Here is a 15,293-nt window from a genome sequence, read left to right as displayed (position 1 = left end):
TATTTTATACACAGCAAGATGGCACTCCAGGAGAGCCCATTTATAATTACTCACAAGTGAATCTTATCAGTATCGTGCCCCACCTTCGTACCAGACCTATACAGGTCATTTGGTTGGGAGTTGGAGGCTTTGCTTAGAAGAGCCACCTTAAATAATTCACAACCTCTACAGTTAGCTCACAGCCTTGTATACTTCAATTTCAAAGTCTTTTTCCCTTCGGAGGCTTAGGTGGAACGCATGTTCCAAATCTCATGTTTAGGGACGTGGCTAGTCTTCGCTATCATGCTAAGCACTTCTTTCTGATTAGGAGCAGAGGTATCTTTCAAAAACAAGTAGGGATTTATAAGATATTCCGAGAACAGAATTCATGCTGTCTTCAAAACACATCAGCACACATTTGCACACTTGGATGGTGGTATTGGTAAGGACAACTGAGAAATCCTAAGTATTTTAAGCAAACGTAAAGGGAAATGTTGAAATTGTTATATTTGGCATTATTTCAAATGTTGTCATTTATCTTAAATATGGCTTTAAAACTTTCATTTTATTGGGGGAGCATACAGTTCCTATCACAATCCATCCATCCATCCATTGTGTAGAGCGCATTTGTATGTATGTTGAAAGATGGCTTCTTTACCCCCTTTTGAGCCAGGGACTCTCAAGCTACAGTTAATTTTATGTCCAAAAGAGTGGATTTGTGAAACAGTCGCCTACATCAGTAAAAATAAACACAGATAAAAGGGGTTTGTGATATACTAAGCATAATTAATGGATAACCTTTTTGTTTCAAATATTTTCCTCTCTCCTATTATATTTCCACAATTTCGTAGGGAAAATGAATGAAAAGGTGTTAAATGTGCACACACCAAAACAAAACAGCGAGACTACTTAGCATAAGCTTTAAAACGATTTTGTCATTAGAACTGATTGTGGTGTGGGGCTGCTCTCGGATAGTTGTGGGGCTGATTGAACGATTGAACTATGAATTCTGTGCTAATCAAACTGTTGGGAAAAAAGTTTGATCGGCATGTACTTCACAGACTGCATAATTGAATCATTCAAGCATACTAACAAGAGTTGTGTAATCATCACCACAATCAATTTCAGAACATGTGCTTCTGGTACTCAGTGTTGCTAGCTCCCCATTTCCTCTGCTATGCCCCTCATCCACGTACTGTTTGTATAGATCTACCTATTCTGGATTTGATAGGTATAGAAATGGATTTTGGACTCATACTTAATTCTAGCCCCAATCTAAGAACAATTAGCTCTTATGACATGGCCCTACTAAATACTCGCCTGCATGAATACATCACTGGAGATGTGGGTGCTATTGCCAAGCACAGTGAAGAAACCAGATAATGCTTGGCTATCAGAAAGAATAGTGTCTGGGGTCTTAAGGGCTTGTCTTCAAACAAGCAGCCATCTAAGTGAGGCATCAACTAAATCTACATGAAAGAAGCACACTAGCTTGTGTGAGTCAAGGTTTGTAAATAATTGTATAGTCTTAATTAACGTTCAATAATTTACCTCTAGGTGCTTATGTCCATTGTGATGGCTACAGAGAAACTCGTAGACAAAATTCACGACTGTACGGGTTTTTTAAGGACGTTGACACTTTGTAATGCCAGTGAGAAATACTCATGGTAGTTGTTTACCAGGACATGTTACAAAGTCCTTTCATTTCTGCTAAATAATGCCCAGAAGGGCATACCATTCTCCTGTAAGCCTCAAGCTCAAGCTCCATAGATCACCAAATCCAGCCCCTAAAATAAATGTCCAAAGGCACCCCTCTTCAGTAAACCTCAGCCCAAAGGCACGCAGCTCTACTTTCTTGGGCCAGCAAGTCCAACTTTTCCAGGTAAGTGCCAAGCGGCACCCCACTCCTGCACAAAGGCTCAGCTTTATTTGCTGTGTGGGTTCATCACTCTGTTCCAGCTCCTGGTTCTGCTGCTGTTCCTCTGATGTAGTAGCTGTCATCTGGATCCAGGAAGGTCACTGCTCAGGGGCCTGGGGTCCAGGGCGTGAGCTCCACTCCTGGCTCTTGCTGGCAATGAAATCCCTCCTCCTGCTTCTCAGAGGGCTCATTTTATGCCCAACAAGATAGCCCTCCGGGGAAACACGTTTGTAATTGTTCACAGGTGAGAGCTATCAGTATCTTCCCCTACCTTCTTACCAGCCCCAAACAGGGAAAGGTTGGTGAGAGTTAGAGACCTTGACTAGAAGAGCCACATTAAATAGTTCACGGCTCCTGCAATAATAAAATCAAAATCTGAAGGAGGGAATAGTATCAGAGCTTAAAATATGAACACCCATTTCATAGAAGACTGTGGATGACAGTGGGAGCCCCAAATCCATTTGTAGGGTCCCCACAGGGCTTAAGCCTCCCATGAATCCTCTCTGACTAGGGATGTGAACAGCTTTGCTATCAGAGCATTATAAAGTTGATTCTGGCAGATGTCGTTAGGTTAAAATATTACACCTTATCATTTGATCTCCCTTTGGACACTTTAAAAAATTTTTATTTTTTAATCATTTTATTGGGGGGGGGGTCGCACAACACTCATCACAATCCATCCATCCATCCATTGTGTGAAGCACATTTGCACATTTGTTGCCATCATCATGCTCAAAACATCTGCTTTCCACTTGAGCCCCTGGCATCATCTCCTCATTTTTCCCCTCCCTCCTCATTCCCCACTCGCTCATGAACCCTTGCTAATTTACAAGGCATTATTTTTTTTCATATCTTACACTGTCCAATGTCTCCCTTCATCCACTTTTCTGTTGACTGACCTCCAGAGAGATTATATGTAGATCCTTGTAATCGGTTCCCCTTTTCTACCCCACCTTCCCTCCACCCTCCCGGTTGATCACCCCTCTCACCACTGGCCCTGAAGGGATCATCATCGGTCCTGGATCCCCTGGGTTTCCAGTTACCATCTGTACCAGTGTACATCCTCTGGTCCAGCTGGATTTGTAAGGTAGAATTGGGATCATGATAGTCAGGGGAAGGAAAAATTTAAGAACTAGGGGAAAGTTGTATGTTTCATCATTGCTACACTGCCTCCTGACCAGCTCATCTCCCCACAACCCTTCTGCAAGGGGATGTCCAGTTGCCCACAAATGGCCTTTGGGTCCCGACTCTTCACTCCCCTTCATTCACAATGATGTGATTTTTGTCCCTTTGACACCTCATGATCACACAGGCTGGTGTACTTCTTCCATGTGAGCTTTGATGCTTCTGTGCTAGATGGCTGCTGTTTACCTTCAAGCCTTTAAGACCCCAGATGCTATATCTTTTGATAGCCAGGCACCATCAGCTTTCTTCGCTACATTTGCATATGCATCCATTTGTCTTCAGAGATCATGTCAGGAAGGTGAGCATCATAGAATGCCAGTTTAATAGAACAAAGTGTTCTTGCATTGAGGGATTATTTGAGTGGAGGCCCAAATGTCCATCAGGTACCTTTGTACCAAAACTATAAATATATGCACATAGATTTGTTTCCTTATCCTCATAAGTAAATATATTTACATACGTACATGCCTGTATTTAGACCTCTATAAATGCCCTTTGCCCCCTAGTTCTTTCCTCAGTTTCCTTTTACTTTCCTCTTGTCCCACTATCATGCTCAGCCTTCATTTGTGTTTCGGCATTTCTTCTCGGTTAGATTACCCTTGCTTAAGCCCTACCAGGTCTCCTATACCCTCCTGGCTGCTGATGTTGTTCCCTTGTCTCTGAGTTTGTTAATACAACTTCCTCCCCCACCCACCGCACTTCCCCTTTCCCTTGTCTCCCCCACCCCCCAACAGTCAGCCTGGTTGTTTTCTCCTCCAGATTGTTTACCCAGGTATGCACCCTTCTTGATTTGCTCTATTTTGGGGGTTTTAGAGCATGCTGCTTCCCCACCATGTAACCCCAAAAATGTCCTCTGTCACAGTCTGCTCCAGTAAGGGGACAGTGTGATACATGCTGTTGTCATTTGCCCAGTCCCCTCTGTGTCCCATTAGCTCCCAGCAGGGATGTCATCCTCTGAGCATCCTTTGCCAGCATGGGGCCCAGTCCAACTCTCTTTCTCTTCCTCCCTCCAGGCCTGCCTCCATGCTGGGCCCTCTCCCCAACCTGCTCTCTGCCAAACCCACTTCCAGGGAGGGGGTCAGTTTGGCCCTTTGGACCCATTTTAAAGTTGTTTCAGTTTTTTAATGTTTTCTACTTCCTTTTGATGGAGGTTTTTCTTAGTTTTGTCTAGTCACTGTTGTTTTGTTTGTATGATTAGAAAAACTAACCAAGACTACACCAGTGGCTGTTGAATCAATTCTGATTCATAGGTGCCCCGTGTGTGCAGTTCAATCCATGACATAGCCTTTGATGAATCAGTCTGGGAGCCTACCAGTCATTTGCAACTCTACCTATGGGGGCAGTAGGTTTACAGTTGAGGGCAGGATGTTGGCTTGGGTGCCATCGAGTGGATTCTGAGTGGTGGTGACCCCATGTGACAGAGTAGAACTGCTTCATAGGGTTTCCCGGGCTGTCATCTTTGTGCTAGGTGGGGTCAAACTGCCCACCTTGTGGTTAGCAGCTGTTTGCTTAACCAGTGCACCTCCTGGACCTTTTGCTTTGCATCGATGTGCAAGGATGACTTCTGAATGGTTAGGACAGAGGCCCACTTGCCCCACCTCATAACCAGGTATCCCTTTAGAAAGGAGGACAAGACGTGCCTTAGAGTGCACCCTAGCAGGGAGTCACAAAGCTGACTAAATGAGGGGTTCTAAGCTAACGTATCCTCAAACTTTTGCACCTTAAGCTTAATGGGATACGCCTTAGGAGGAGTTATTTCAACCACTGGAAAGATTTTTGCAGTACCGATGGCTGTAAGTTAGCAGAGAGATTATTAAAAAGGAAAAAAAACCGCATTGTGCTTTTGGAACACAGCCACTAACATGCAGTCCTTCAGCACAGTGTGTTACAAATGAGCGTCGGCCACAACCTGCCTGGCGGCTAAGCTGGGGATTCCGGCCACACACTGGTGAACCCATCAAGCAAGTATCGGGGTGGCTGGTGAGGACTTCCTCATGAAGGCTTCCGGTCGGTGCTGTCAACTAGGGCTGTCTGTCATGAAGGAATGTTCGATGCACATTCGTCAGGTGCAGCGATCGAGTCCTTGAAATAGAGCTAGTGCTATGGAGGAATGGAACTTGACATTTTATTTGATTTCATTCTGTGCCAATTTTGATAGCCACATGTGATTCGTGACCACGGTGTTGGACATCACAGGTAGACTAGTAATGCTTTTAGAATTCAGAGTCAGAAACGGACAAAGAAGGGACAAAGAAAGGAAGATGCCAGTGGCTTGGAGACGTAATACCAGGGTCTTCAAAATGGAATTGAAAGACATGGGAGTCGTCCACAAACTTCTTTAATGCCCCCTTGGAGAAAGGAGGAGAAGCATGGGCTGGGCTGGATTGTCCAAGATTTGGTCATAAAATAGCAAGTAGCTTGTCTGTGGGGGCATTGCTAGTCTTCTGGTAGCATTCTCACCTTCCATGTGTCATATCCAGGTCTGATTCCCAGGCCGGGTACCTAGTGCCCAGCCCCCGTGCACCTGTCTCTCATTGGAGGCATGTGCATTGCTCTGATGCAGGAGTCTGCAAGCCATCAGGACTAGCAGGGCTGCATTCCACCAGGGTATGGGGTTGACTCCACAGGAGGTAACAGTGACATGAAACTTGCCTGAATCACATGGCTCCTGGGGGGTGCGGTGGGGTGGGTGGGAAACTCGCCCATTCACTGCCATCGAATCCATTCTAACTCATGTAAGGGGGAACCAAACAAAAACTGAACTCCCTGCCATCGAGAGCTCTGATGGTACCGTGGGTTACAAATTGGGCTGCTAACTACAGAGTCGGCAGTTTGAAACCACTAGTTGCTCCTCGGGAGAAAGACAAGGTTTTGTATTCCTGTAAAGATTTGCAATCTCGGAAACCTATAGGTTGCTGTGAGACGTAAGCGGCCAGTAGGTATAGGGAATCAAAGGAAATTGATGCCGATGTGTGTAGGGCCTGGAGTATTAATGTCACAAGTCCACATCTTGAAGGGAACCAATAGGCATTACATGTCACATGGGAAACATCAGGTCACATTTACGCTCATGGCTGAAGGTTTTTTATCAAGAGAATGGGATTGCTTTAGAAGATCCAGCTAGCCTGTCATGCTATGGGACTGAGAAAGAGAGAAGACTCCAGCAGGGGGCGCAGTTGACTACTACAACAGCCTGGTCTGCAGTAATAAAGCCTGGGCCAGAGCTGGGGTTTCCAAGGAAAAGACCTGGCTGGCAGAGAGGCCGTGTGGGCCAAACCAACAAGAGGCAGTGACTGTCCCATCAGGAACCATTCAGCAGAAAATTGCTGAACTCCTCCTGGGGCCAGTCTCCGAGGTGGAATTGGGGCTATTTCCATGGAAAACCAGTATGAGATCCTCGGAGAGCCTAATTTCACAGCAGTGAAAAATAACTGATCATGGCTAGCTAGGGTGCTTATCCCAGGAACGAAGTTGATTAGCACATCCTGCTCTTTGAACAAAAGAGAGATCCTATGGCACAAAATAGGCGCTCAATGAGTCATCTCTGAGAGCTAAACGAGGAAGGAAAGGGGCCTCTTAAACAAGAGGAAAGGTGGCTCTTTTAAACTCATAGTGAAGCTAATGGTGAAATAGCAGGGGGAGTCCCATTACAGCCAACGAGAAATACAAGATGCCCACTATTGCGACAGATAAAATGGTTTTGATGAGACTGGTGAATGAAGTCGGGAGTCCTTGGGTGACGCTGATGGCTGCCACCCAGAAGACTGGAGGTTCAAGTCTACCCACAGGGACCTCAGAAGAAAGGCCTGGCAATTTGCTTTTGAAAATTCAGCCAATGGAATCCCTAAGGTAGTGTGGCGCACACATGGGTTTGCTAGGAGTTGCAATCAACTCAATGGCAACTGGCTTTGTCTTTGTCTTTCCTGTTCAGTGACCAGCTTCCCACTCTATGGGAAGACAAAGGAGGATGGGCATGCTTTCCGCTGCCTGCTTTCGAGGGCCTTCAAGGATGCACATCAAGCTACTGGAGAAATGGAGGCACCTGGTTTGCGTGGCATACCTGGGATTCACGTTAAGTTCAGTAGGTTAACACAATTGGATCACAAAAGCAATAGTATTTTGAAGATATCAGTGTTGTAGCAAAGTGTGGTGAAGAAAGCAGGTGGTGCCTGGCTATCAGAAATAATAGCCTCTGGGGTTTTAAAAGCTTGCCTTAAAACAAGCAGCCATCTAAATAAGATGTCAGCAAAGCCCACATGGAAGAAGGGCACCAGCCAGTGTTATCCAAGGATCGTAAATAATAAAAAACAAGGTCAGAGGAGGGAAATGTATTAGAACTCAAAGTGTGAGCACCTGTTTCCAACTCACAGTGACCCTCTAAGGGGTTTCTGAAGCTGTACATCTTTACAGGAGCTAATAGATTTATCTTTCTTCCAAGGGGCGGTTGCTGTCCCTGAATCACTGACGTTGAGATTAGCAGTCTAATGCTTACCCCACAAAGCTCCCAGTACTCTATGGGAGTAGAAAGCCTCATCTTTTCCCAATGACTAGTGGGTTTGAACTGCTGACTTTGGGGTTAGCAACCCAGTGCATAACCACTACGCCACCAGGGCTGGTTACAGGATTGGTTAAGGGTACATAATTTTGAGTGTAAGTGCTCTTCAGTTAATTACAGACTGACCTCAGGGTAGTGGTGGGCCAGGCTTTTCTGGGAATTGACTGCTAAAATTGCTTTCTAGAAAGTAAAATGTTTAGAAAATGATGATGGCAACCTATGTACAAATATACTTGAAACAAATGATGTATGGAATAGTATAAGAATTGTAAGAGCTCCCAGTAAAATTATTTTAAAAATTGCTTTCTAAAGTACACCTGTTCCTGGGTGGGGGTGGGAAGACTGTTGTAAGGAAGATTTCTGTGTAGTGCTGAGCATTAAGATTCTTGGGTGAGGACTGGCGCATCCTGCATCTGTTTGACCCTAGAGGAAACCTAGAGGAAAAAAAGCCACTGGGATGAGACTGTGACATTTCACATCTGTCAGATTGCAGAGAAAGAGAAACAGCTGTTCAAAAAAGCAACTTTAAAATTCAACATGGCTTTCTGGACTCATAAATTCACAGCCATCTAGTTGACTCCGAGTCTCAGTGACCCTATAGGGCAGGGTAGGAGAACTGCCCCAGTGAAGTTTCCTGGACGGTAACCCTTGATGGGAGCAGAAAGCCTCATTTTTCTTTTGAGGAGAGCTTGGTGGTTTTGAACTGCTGACCTGGAGGTTAGCTACCCAACTCGTACCCCACTACATGACCAGGGCTCTTTCTGGTCTCATGTCAAGATGGAATTCATGCTCCTACCGCCTTGCTGTTGCTTCCATATACCAAATATCTCTGAATTTAGATGCTACTACAGTTGGGTTAGGCTCACAGCAACCCCGTGGGTGTCAGCGTAGAACTGTGCTCCATAACATTTTTAAGGCTGATTTTTTGGGAAGTCGAATGCCAGGCCTTTCTTTTGAGGCACTTTTGGGTGGACTTGAAGCTCCCACCATTCAGTTAGCTGCTGAGCATGTGAACCATTTATCGCACCCTGAGACTTTCTTGGTAGGGAAATAGAAATTTGGTCTCCAGGGCACCTTTGTGATCGGCTGTTGGGACCAGTTTGAACACATGAGTAAGTTAGACTAACTTGAACATTAATATTTAACTCTATAAGGTAAGGGGTCAAAGAAACTTGCCCTCTCCACCTTGCACTCCACCCCCCACCCCGCGAACTAGACTCAATAAGTGGAACTTGACAGTCGGGTGTTTTCTCAGCTCAGAAATCCCAGCAGCTCAGGAGAGCTGAGCTAGAGGCCACTTCGGTCCTCCTTGTCACTTTGTCCTTCCATAACCACCGAGACCCCAGACCCTGAGGGGCTAGGCTGGCTGACCTGCCGAGCACATCCCCCCCCACCCCCACTCAACTCGTGGTTTTGTGGTCCTTCTGCTCCTGTGCTGGGAGCTGATTTTACAGACGGGGCTATTTTTTGAAGTGCTTCTCACTAGTTTTTGAACAGCCCGACAGGGGAATTGAAATTGGAAAAGGATGAGAGAGCGCTGTGGAGAAGGGAAGGGAAGCCAGGGGCGGGGGGGGGGGGGTCGGGTGGCAAGGGGATTGGTTTGGCACTTCAGAACCTCTTTCCGTGCCTCTGGCAGCATCTTAGTCACCTTGGACAAGATCATGGAACATTCTGAGTCATCCACTCCCGCCCCCCCCAGCTATAAAATCAGATGAATTGGACTAAGATTACTCAGAAACCTATTAAGCAACGAGGATCAGTACTTGACAACATGAGACATATCCGTGAATGTCTTTATTCACATTACTTAATGTCATCATCGTAGCAGGAGGAAGCCAGCAGGGGTTCCTTGCAGATGAGCCACCTCTCTGTGGTGGCTGGGGCTGCTTCTGAGCCCCCTCCGAGCTCGGGGCAGTTGGTTTTTCCGTCACTGGGATATCTTTTTTATTAGCACCTGGAATTCTTCAAAACTAACTTCTCCATCTCCATTCTTGTCCAGTTCTTGAAAGAGGTCATCGAGGGTAGTTGGACCCTGGTGTTTGGCAGAAAAGGACGGGGCAGGGGGGAGAAGAGACAGGAGATCAGTCACAATGATAAAGAGAGACCAAGTGGGAGGGGGCTGCTTTGGTTTTCTTACCCCCAGCACCATTGTAATGAAATTCCCGGTCCCAAATTAATCTTGACTGTAGGTTTTTTGGGGTTATTTTTTCAATGGGAAGGTGCAAATCCTTTTCTTCCTGCCCAGGGAAGCCCAGCATGCTTGATTGGAATTTCAAAAGACGCGGTCCGGGACTATCCAATAATAGTTGATCTCATGAGGGAGGGGGAAGGAAAGGCAGGGTTCTCTCAATCACTTGAAGATTCCCCAAATGGCTGACTTTGTATTCTTTCCCAGCCTCTTTCTTTGAGCAGCCTTGGGGTACCCTAGCTCCTTCTTCTGAAATTCCTACATTGGTGTTATTGTTGTTAGGTGCCGTCGAGCCGGTTCGGACCCAACCAAACAAGACACAGCCCTGTGCCATCCACACAATTGCTTTTATCCACCTATAGAATCATTGTTCAGGATAAACCTTATGTTCAAAATTTGGCGAATATTGACTATCTTAACACTGTTGGACTTAAAAAAAAAAAAGGTGTCCCGTGGGTTAGGCATTGAACTGCTAACTGCAAGCTGGCTTTTATAGGAATGTCAACTTGCATAAAATCCTGCTGTCAGAAACTCTAAGGAGCAGTCCTGCTCTGTCCTAAGGGGTAGCTATGGGTCAATATCAATGGCAGTGATTTTGTGGCGTAACCCCTGCCCCCAATCTCTCGCTGTTCAGTATGGAGGGCTCTGTGCTGGGGCCAAGGTGGGGGTAGAAGGCTTTGATCCCTTTGTTCAGGGAGCTAGTCCCTGGGGTCTGAAACCAGGGAGAGGAAGTACCCCACTTTATTGCTTTGGTCTGGAGCCGAACTGGCAATATCTCCAGCAGGGCCTCTGTGTGGCTGTGGTGTGTTCAACCCCAGTCCAAGTCCTGTTTAATGCCATAGCCTGTCATTTTTGCTTGCTGTTCCTGCCCGCTCCTCCCCTGGCCCCTTCCCCGGCCCCCACTCCCCAACACACCACCACCAGAGGCCAAGTTAAGCACACTGGGCACTCCCTTTGGATCCTGCAAACATTTACAGTGCTTTGATATTGTTGGAGCTTTGAGTGGACTCTGAGGTACCTTGGAAGAAAGGCCTGGTGATCTTTGGCTGAAAAAAAATCAGCAATTGAAATCCCTATGGAACACAGCTGTGCTGTGACACCCATGAGTTGAATCGACTCAATTGTCACTGGATTGGTTTGTTCTTTTTTTTGCGGGGGGGGGGGTGATACTCACTTTGAGTAAGTTTGGGAATTCTGCCTGAACCAGTTGCTTCAGTTCGTCCTTGGACAGCTGATCCGGATCACCTTCTTTGGCTGCGTACTTTTCAAAAATGCTCTTCAGCTCCGCGGGTGACTTCTTCATGCTCATCTCGGCGTCCTGTGGATTGGGAAGAAAGTCAACTGAGCCAAAAGTGGAAATGGAGGTTGAGACTGAGGGTGGCGAGAGGGGGCCATCTCCTTGGACAAGGTGGGGAGAATAATGAACTGAGGGCAGGAGAGAGGCTGGTGGAAGTTAACCACTGGCACCAGCACGACCAACATACTTTTGTGTTTGGCTGTTAACTTTTTTCTTTTGAAAAAATAATACAATTACCCCCAACCCCCCCCCCCCCAAAAAAAAGTCAGGGAACACAGAGAGTTCAGGCCTGGCCTCCATCCAGCTTCCCCTAATTGCTCACAACATGACCATAGTTCAGTTATCAAAACTAGGAATCAGTGCAGTTACAGCATTGCATGCGCAGCTATAAACGTCTGGGAATCTCACCAACTTTTCCAGGAATGGCCTTTATTTGTTACCTTGTTGGAGAAAGAATCATCTTAGATAGTAGGTTAAAGGTCTGTTCTTAGAGTACACCTGGTAGGAAATATGTCCCTGGAGCCAAACACTTTCATTAGTGATGAGTGTGCCATGCCCCTGGGGGAACACCTGGCTCCAGCTTCTAGTCTCTAAGTCACTGGCCATCTCTCTAGCCAGTACAAGGTCCCTCAGACCGTTTACACCAGTCTGAGGGGCAAGGAGTTCATGCAAGAGACAGAGCTTTAGGCAGTCCTTAGAAAGCACACTCACCTGGTTGCCTGGTTGCCCCAAGGAGTAATCACCAGAAGGAGTGGAGAGGTATGAAGCGCTAAGCGAGTTCAGGTGGCTTTTATAGTCTTCAGAGACACACCACCCGATGACGAAATTTTCCTTATGCTTGCCATTTCAGGGTAATTATTAATGGTTTTTTGAAACCCATGCTTAAGACGGAAGGCAGGAACCTCCGAAGGTAATTGCTCATTAAGGGCAAGCTCCAACAGAGGGCCACCTCAACAGTTGCTTAATGGTTCAGAGTCCCCAGAGTCAGCCTTTAGACTATTTTCCCACCAACGTGGAATTCTCATGGCTGTACTTAGTTCCCATTGCAGAGAGCTGAAGGATGGATGATTTAAGGGGAGAAAAAATCGAAGTTCATATTTAGACTAGGAAAATAAAAAAAAAAAAAACCCAACAGCTTTCTTCATAATATCCACTCTTGTGGACCCCTCTGACTGACAGCGACCCGGTGTAGGGTTTCTGAGGCTTGTTTTATGGCACATAGGGGCCGCATCACAAATATACGGTAGAGCATTTTTTATTTCTTAAAAGAGACCAAGACGGCCCACATGTCTTCTGGCTGAGGGAGGCCATTAGTACGAACTTAAAACAGTGGCCGAGAGTTTGTTGAGACACAAAACTTTAGAGACGGGCACGGGCGGGCAAAGGAAATTGTCAGCAAAGTATGACTGGTGGCAAATCGTACCGCACCGGTGCAGGTGGGATCGCAGAAGCAGGAGCCAGACCACGGTTGGGGACATCGATATTGTTAGATAGAGGGATTTACAAAATGGTTCCAGGGCCTTCTGTTGAAGGCAGGGCAACACCGATCGGGCATGCTCATGACTATGTGACCCCCTGTACCGTCCCTAGTGAGGCGATCTCCATCAACGGCATACCCACTCAAGTCCTTGGCATACACACTCAAGTCCATGGGCTGGCTAGAGAGAGGTGGAGGCAATCCACTCTCCAAAGCATTCTGCCCGTGGGCCAGATTATCTACACTCATGGTTAATGATCTGAAGGAATTCAATGAAGGCTTAATCTTTGTGGCGACCCTGAAAATGGGTTTTGGGCTGTTACTGCCCTCATAGCCTTTTGCTCAGGTCAGCAATAATGTACAGGCTGTAAATGTTGATGGAGGCAGACAGCCGTTTTCTTCTGTGGAGTGGCTGGGGGGTCGGAAGCACCGCTGCCACCCTCGCTCTGAGTGCTATAGTACGCACCTCCATCTAGTCCATTGTGACTCAGAGTAGAACTGCCCCTCTGGGTTTCACAGACTGTAAACCTGTATGGGAGTAGAACCTTCCTTTTCTTTGTTTTTTTTTCCCTGTGGAGCAGCTCATGGTTTTCTACTGATGACCTTGAGGTTAGCAGCCCACTGAGTAACCCACTACACCAGAAGGACCGAATTCCATAGCTGGGAAAGTTGCCACATGGCCATCGCTACAGTAGTTGGTGTTAGTTGACTGTGGCTCCTCTGTATGAGAGAATGGAACCTTGCCCACTCCGGCACAACCATGGTTGTTGCTTGGCTTCAGCCATTGTTATGGTCACTGTGTCTCACCCGTCTCCACTTTCAATCTAACAATAAAAACCCACTGTTATTGCATCCAGAAATCTTGGTACCATTGTGGTAACTGTTGACACTTATAGTCTCAGCCACCCACAGGGACACTTCTACCGCGTCCTATAGCGTGGCCATGAGTCAGAATTGACTCGATGGCAGAGTCGGTTATTTATTTAACTAATGATTCACATGCTTACATTTGTGTGCTAACTATACAGAAACAGTACCAGTCCCTCTAGCCCCCTCAGACCATTTGAGATTTAGTTACAGTAAATATGCCCTAAACATGAGGGCAATTAAAAAATATAGCTACAAAATTAGACACCAAAAAACTCATTGCTATTGAGTTGACTCCAACTTTTAGCGACTCTACACAATAGCAAAACTGACATTAGACAAAAGCATCATAATGGGAAACAGTTCTTTCTTGACTTATATATCTACTATCTAGGTCTATGGCGGTATTTCCGTCTCTCTAACCCTTACCCCAAAGAATTCTTGGGTTTTCAGCATGGTAGAATGGCAATTTGGGCATCCTCGGGGGACTCAAATCATTCGTGTTGTTTTTCAATGTTCTTTGCCTTTGGGAAACAAAGAGAAGTCTCAAGAGACAAGGTTAGGGTCAGAGGGTGAATTTCCAGGGAAATTCTCGTGGAACAGCCTTGCAGCTCTCAAAGAATGAACAGGGGCGTTGTCACAATGGGGGGAAATCCTCAATGTCCCTGTCCTGGCCTTTTTCTCACCAATGCAATCTTCAGTTTTCATGAAACTTCTTCTTAGTCATGCCCCATGATTGTTCTGTGCCCTTTGTGAAAACCTACCACCCCTTTAGAATACCAAAAAGTTACTTAACCGTCTGAGCTGCCTTCTAATGTCTGGACTTGAGTTGACCTAAGAGATCCCTTCAGAAGCCACTGTTTTGAGTGGACTTTTTTTTGTTGTTGTTGGTAAGATACCCTGTGAGACTAAAGCAAGTGTTTTACTGAGAGAACTTGTCTGCAGCATGCACTGGTCTCAGAGACATGTTTAAACATGTTTTGTTTGGAATGAGCCCTTGCGTGTGTGAACTAAAACCCCAGTGATAATACTTTCTGACTTAACCCTCGCCCCTCAGCACCTGTCTCCTTACGAACACGGACATGCTCTTACATAATCACACGGCCTGTCTTCCAGTCCACCCACTTGAGAACGAGAATCAATGTGGTGGCTATTACAGTTCTTGACCTGAGATGGAAAAATCTCAATATCTGTGTATGATCTGAGTATAACCACATGTGCTATACAACTATGCCATTGTGTGGTAGATGTCATCAAGTTACTTTCACCTCCAAGCAAATCTAGTTGACAGAGTAGAACTGCCCCATGGCAGAATCTATATTCTGCTATAATCTGTGTTTCTTTGTTCCTTTTGTCACACAACCAAAAACTTTATGAGAGACCATTTTTATTCGCAGGTAGACATTAAAAACAGTCATGTGCCTCCAAGTTCCCTGAATCTAGCTCTCTTGCCTTTCTGTGTCTGAGCTGTAATCTTCATGGGATCAGATCACCAGGTGCCCCCTCCCCCACCACCCCACACCCTCTTACCCCAGAGGAGAACAGTTTGAGAATGCAAACTGGAGATCTTTGGGTTAGTAGGCAGGCACTTCAGCATTGTGCCACCCGGCCTCCTTCTACAATTAGAGGTGCTCGAAATAACTAGGTAGCGTGCGACAGAACATGTGTTAGATAGTGTCTGTCATCCAGAATGTGGCATATACAGTATACGAGGGGCTTCAGAAAGCTTGTGGAAAAATAGAATTGAGAGCGAATGGGATTTCCCACTATCTTTTTGAAGCCCCCTGGCGTAGCACGTCTCTGAGTATGTATCGCTCATGCCATGTA

General features: G+C 46.1%; 2 protein-coding genes across 4 annotated transcripts in view; one reads left to right on the top strand and one right to left on the bottom strand.

Annotated features, from left to right (window-relative positions):
- Positions 1-15,293, top strand: part of CTPS2 (CTP synthase 2) — a 107,977-nt gene that overhangs the window by 49,268 nt on the left and 43,416 nt on the right. The gene's annotated exons all lie outside the window — the stretch shown is intronic.
- Positions 9,565-11,134, bottom strand: S100G (S100 calcium binding protein G). Its single transcript, XM_075538619.1, has 2 exons — positions 11,000-11,134; positions 9,565-9,669 (listed from the first exon to the last, which is right to left on the bottom strand). Exons 1-2 carry the CDS (start codon positions 11,132-11,134, stop codon positions 9,565-9,567), a joined length of 240 nt encoding a protein of 79 aa, XP_075394734.1.

Source organism: Tenrec ecaudatus, chromosome X (genome assembly GCF_050624435.1).
Source record: "Tenrec ecaudatus isolate mTenEca1 chromosome X, mTenEca1.hap1, whole genome shotgun sequence".
Lineage (NCBI taxonomy): Eukaryota > Metazoa > Chordata > Mammalia > Afrosoricida > Tenrecidae > Tenrec > Tenrec ecaudatus.
Note: the sequence above shows the minus strand (reverse complement) of the source record. Positions and strands in the feature narration are given on the sequence as shown.

Coding starts and splice junctions, on each gene's coding strand:
- S100G (XM_075538619.1), bottom strand. CDS start 11,134: ATGAGCATGAAGAAGTCACCCGCGGAGCTGAAGAGCATTTTTGAAAAG. Junction 9,670..10,999: donor AATTCCCAAACTTACTCAAA/GTGAGTATCACC, acceptor GCCAAACACCAG/GGTCCAACTACCCTCGATGA.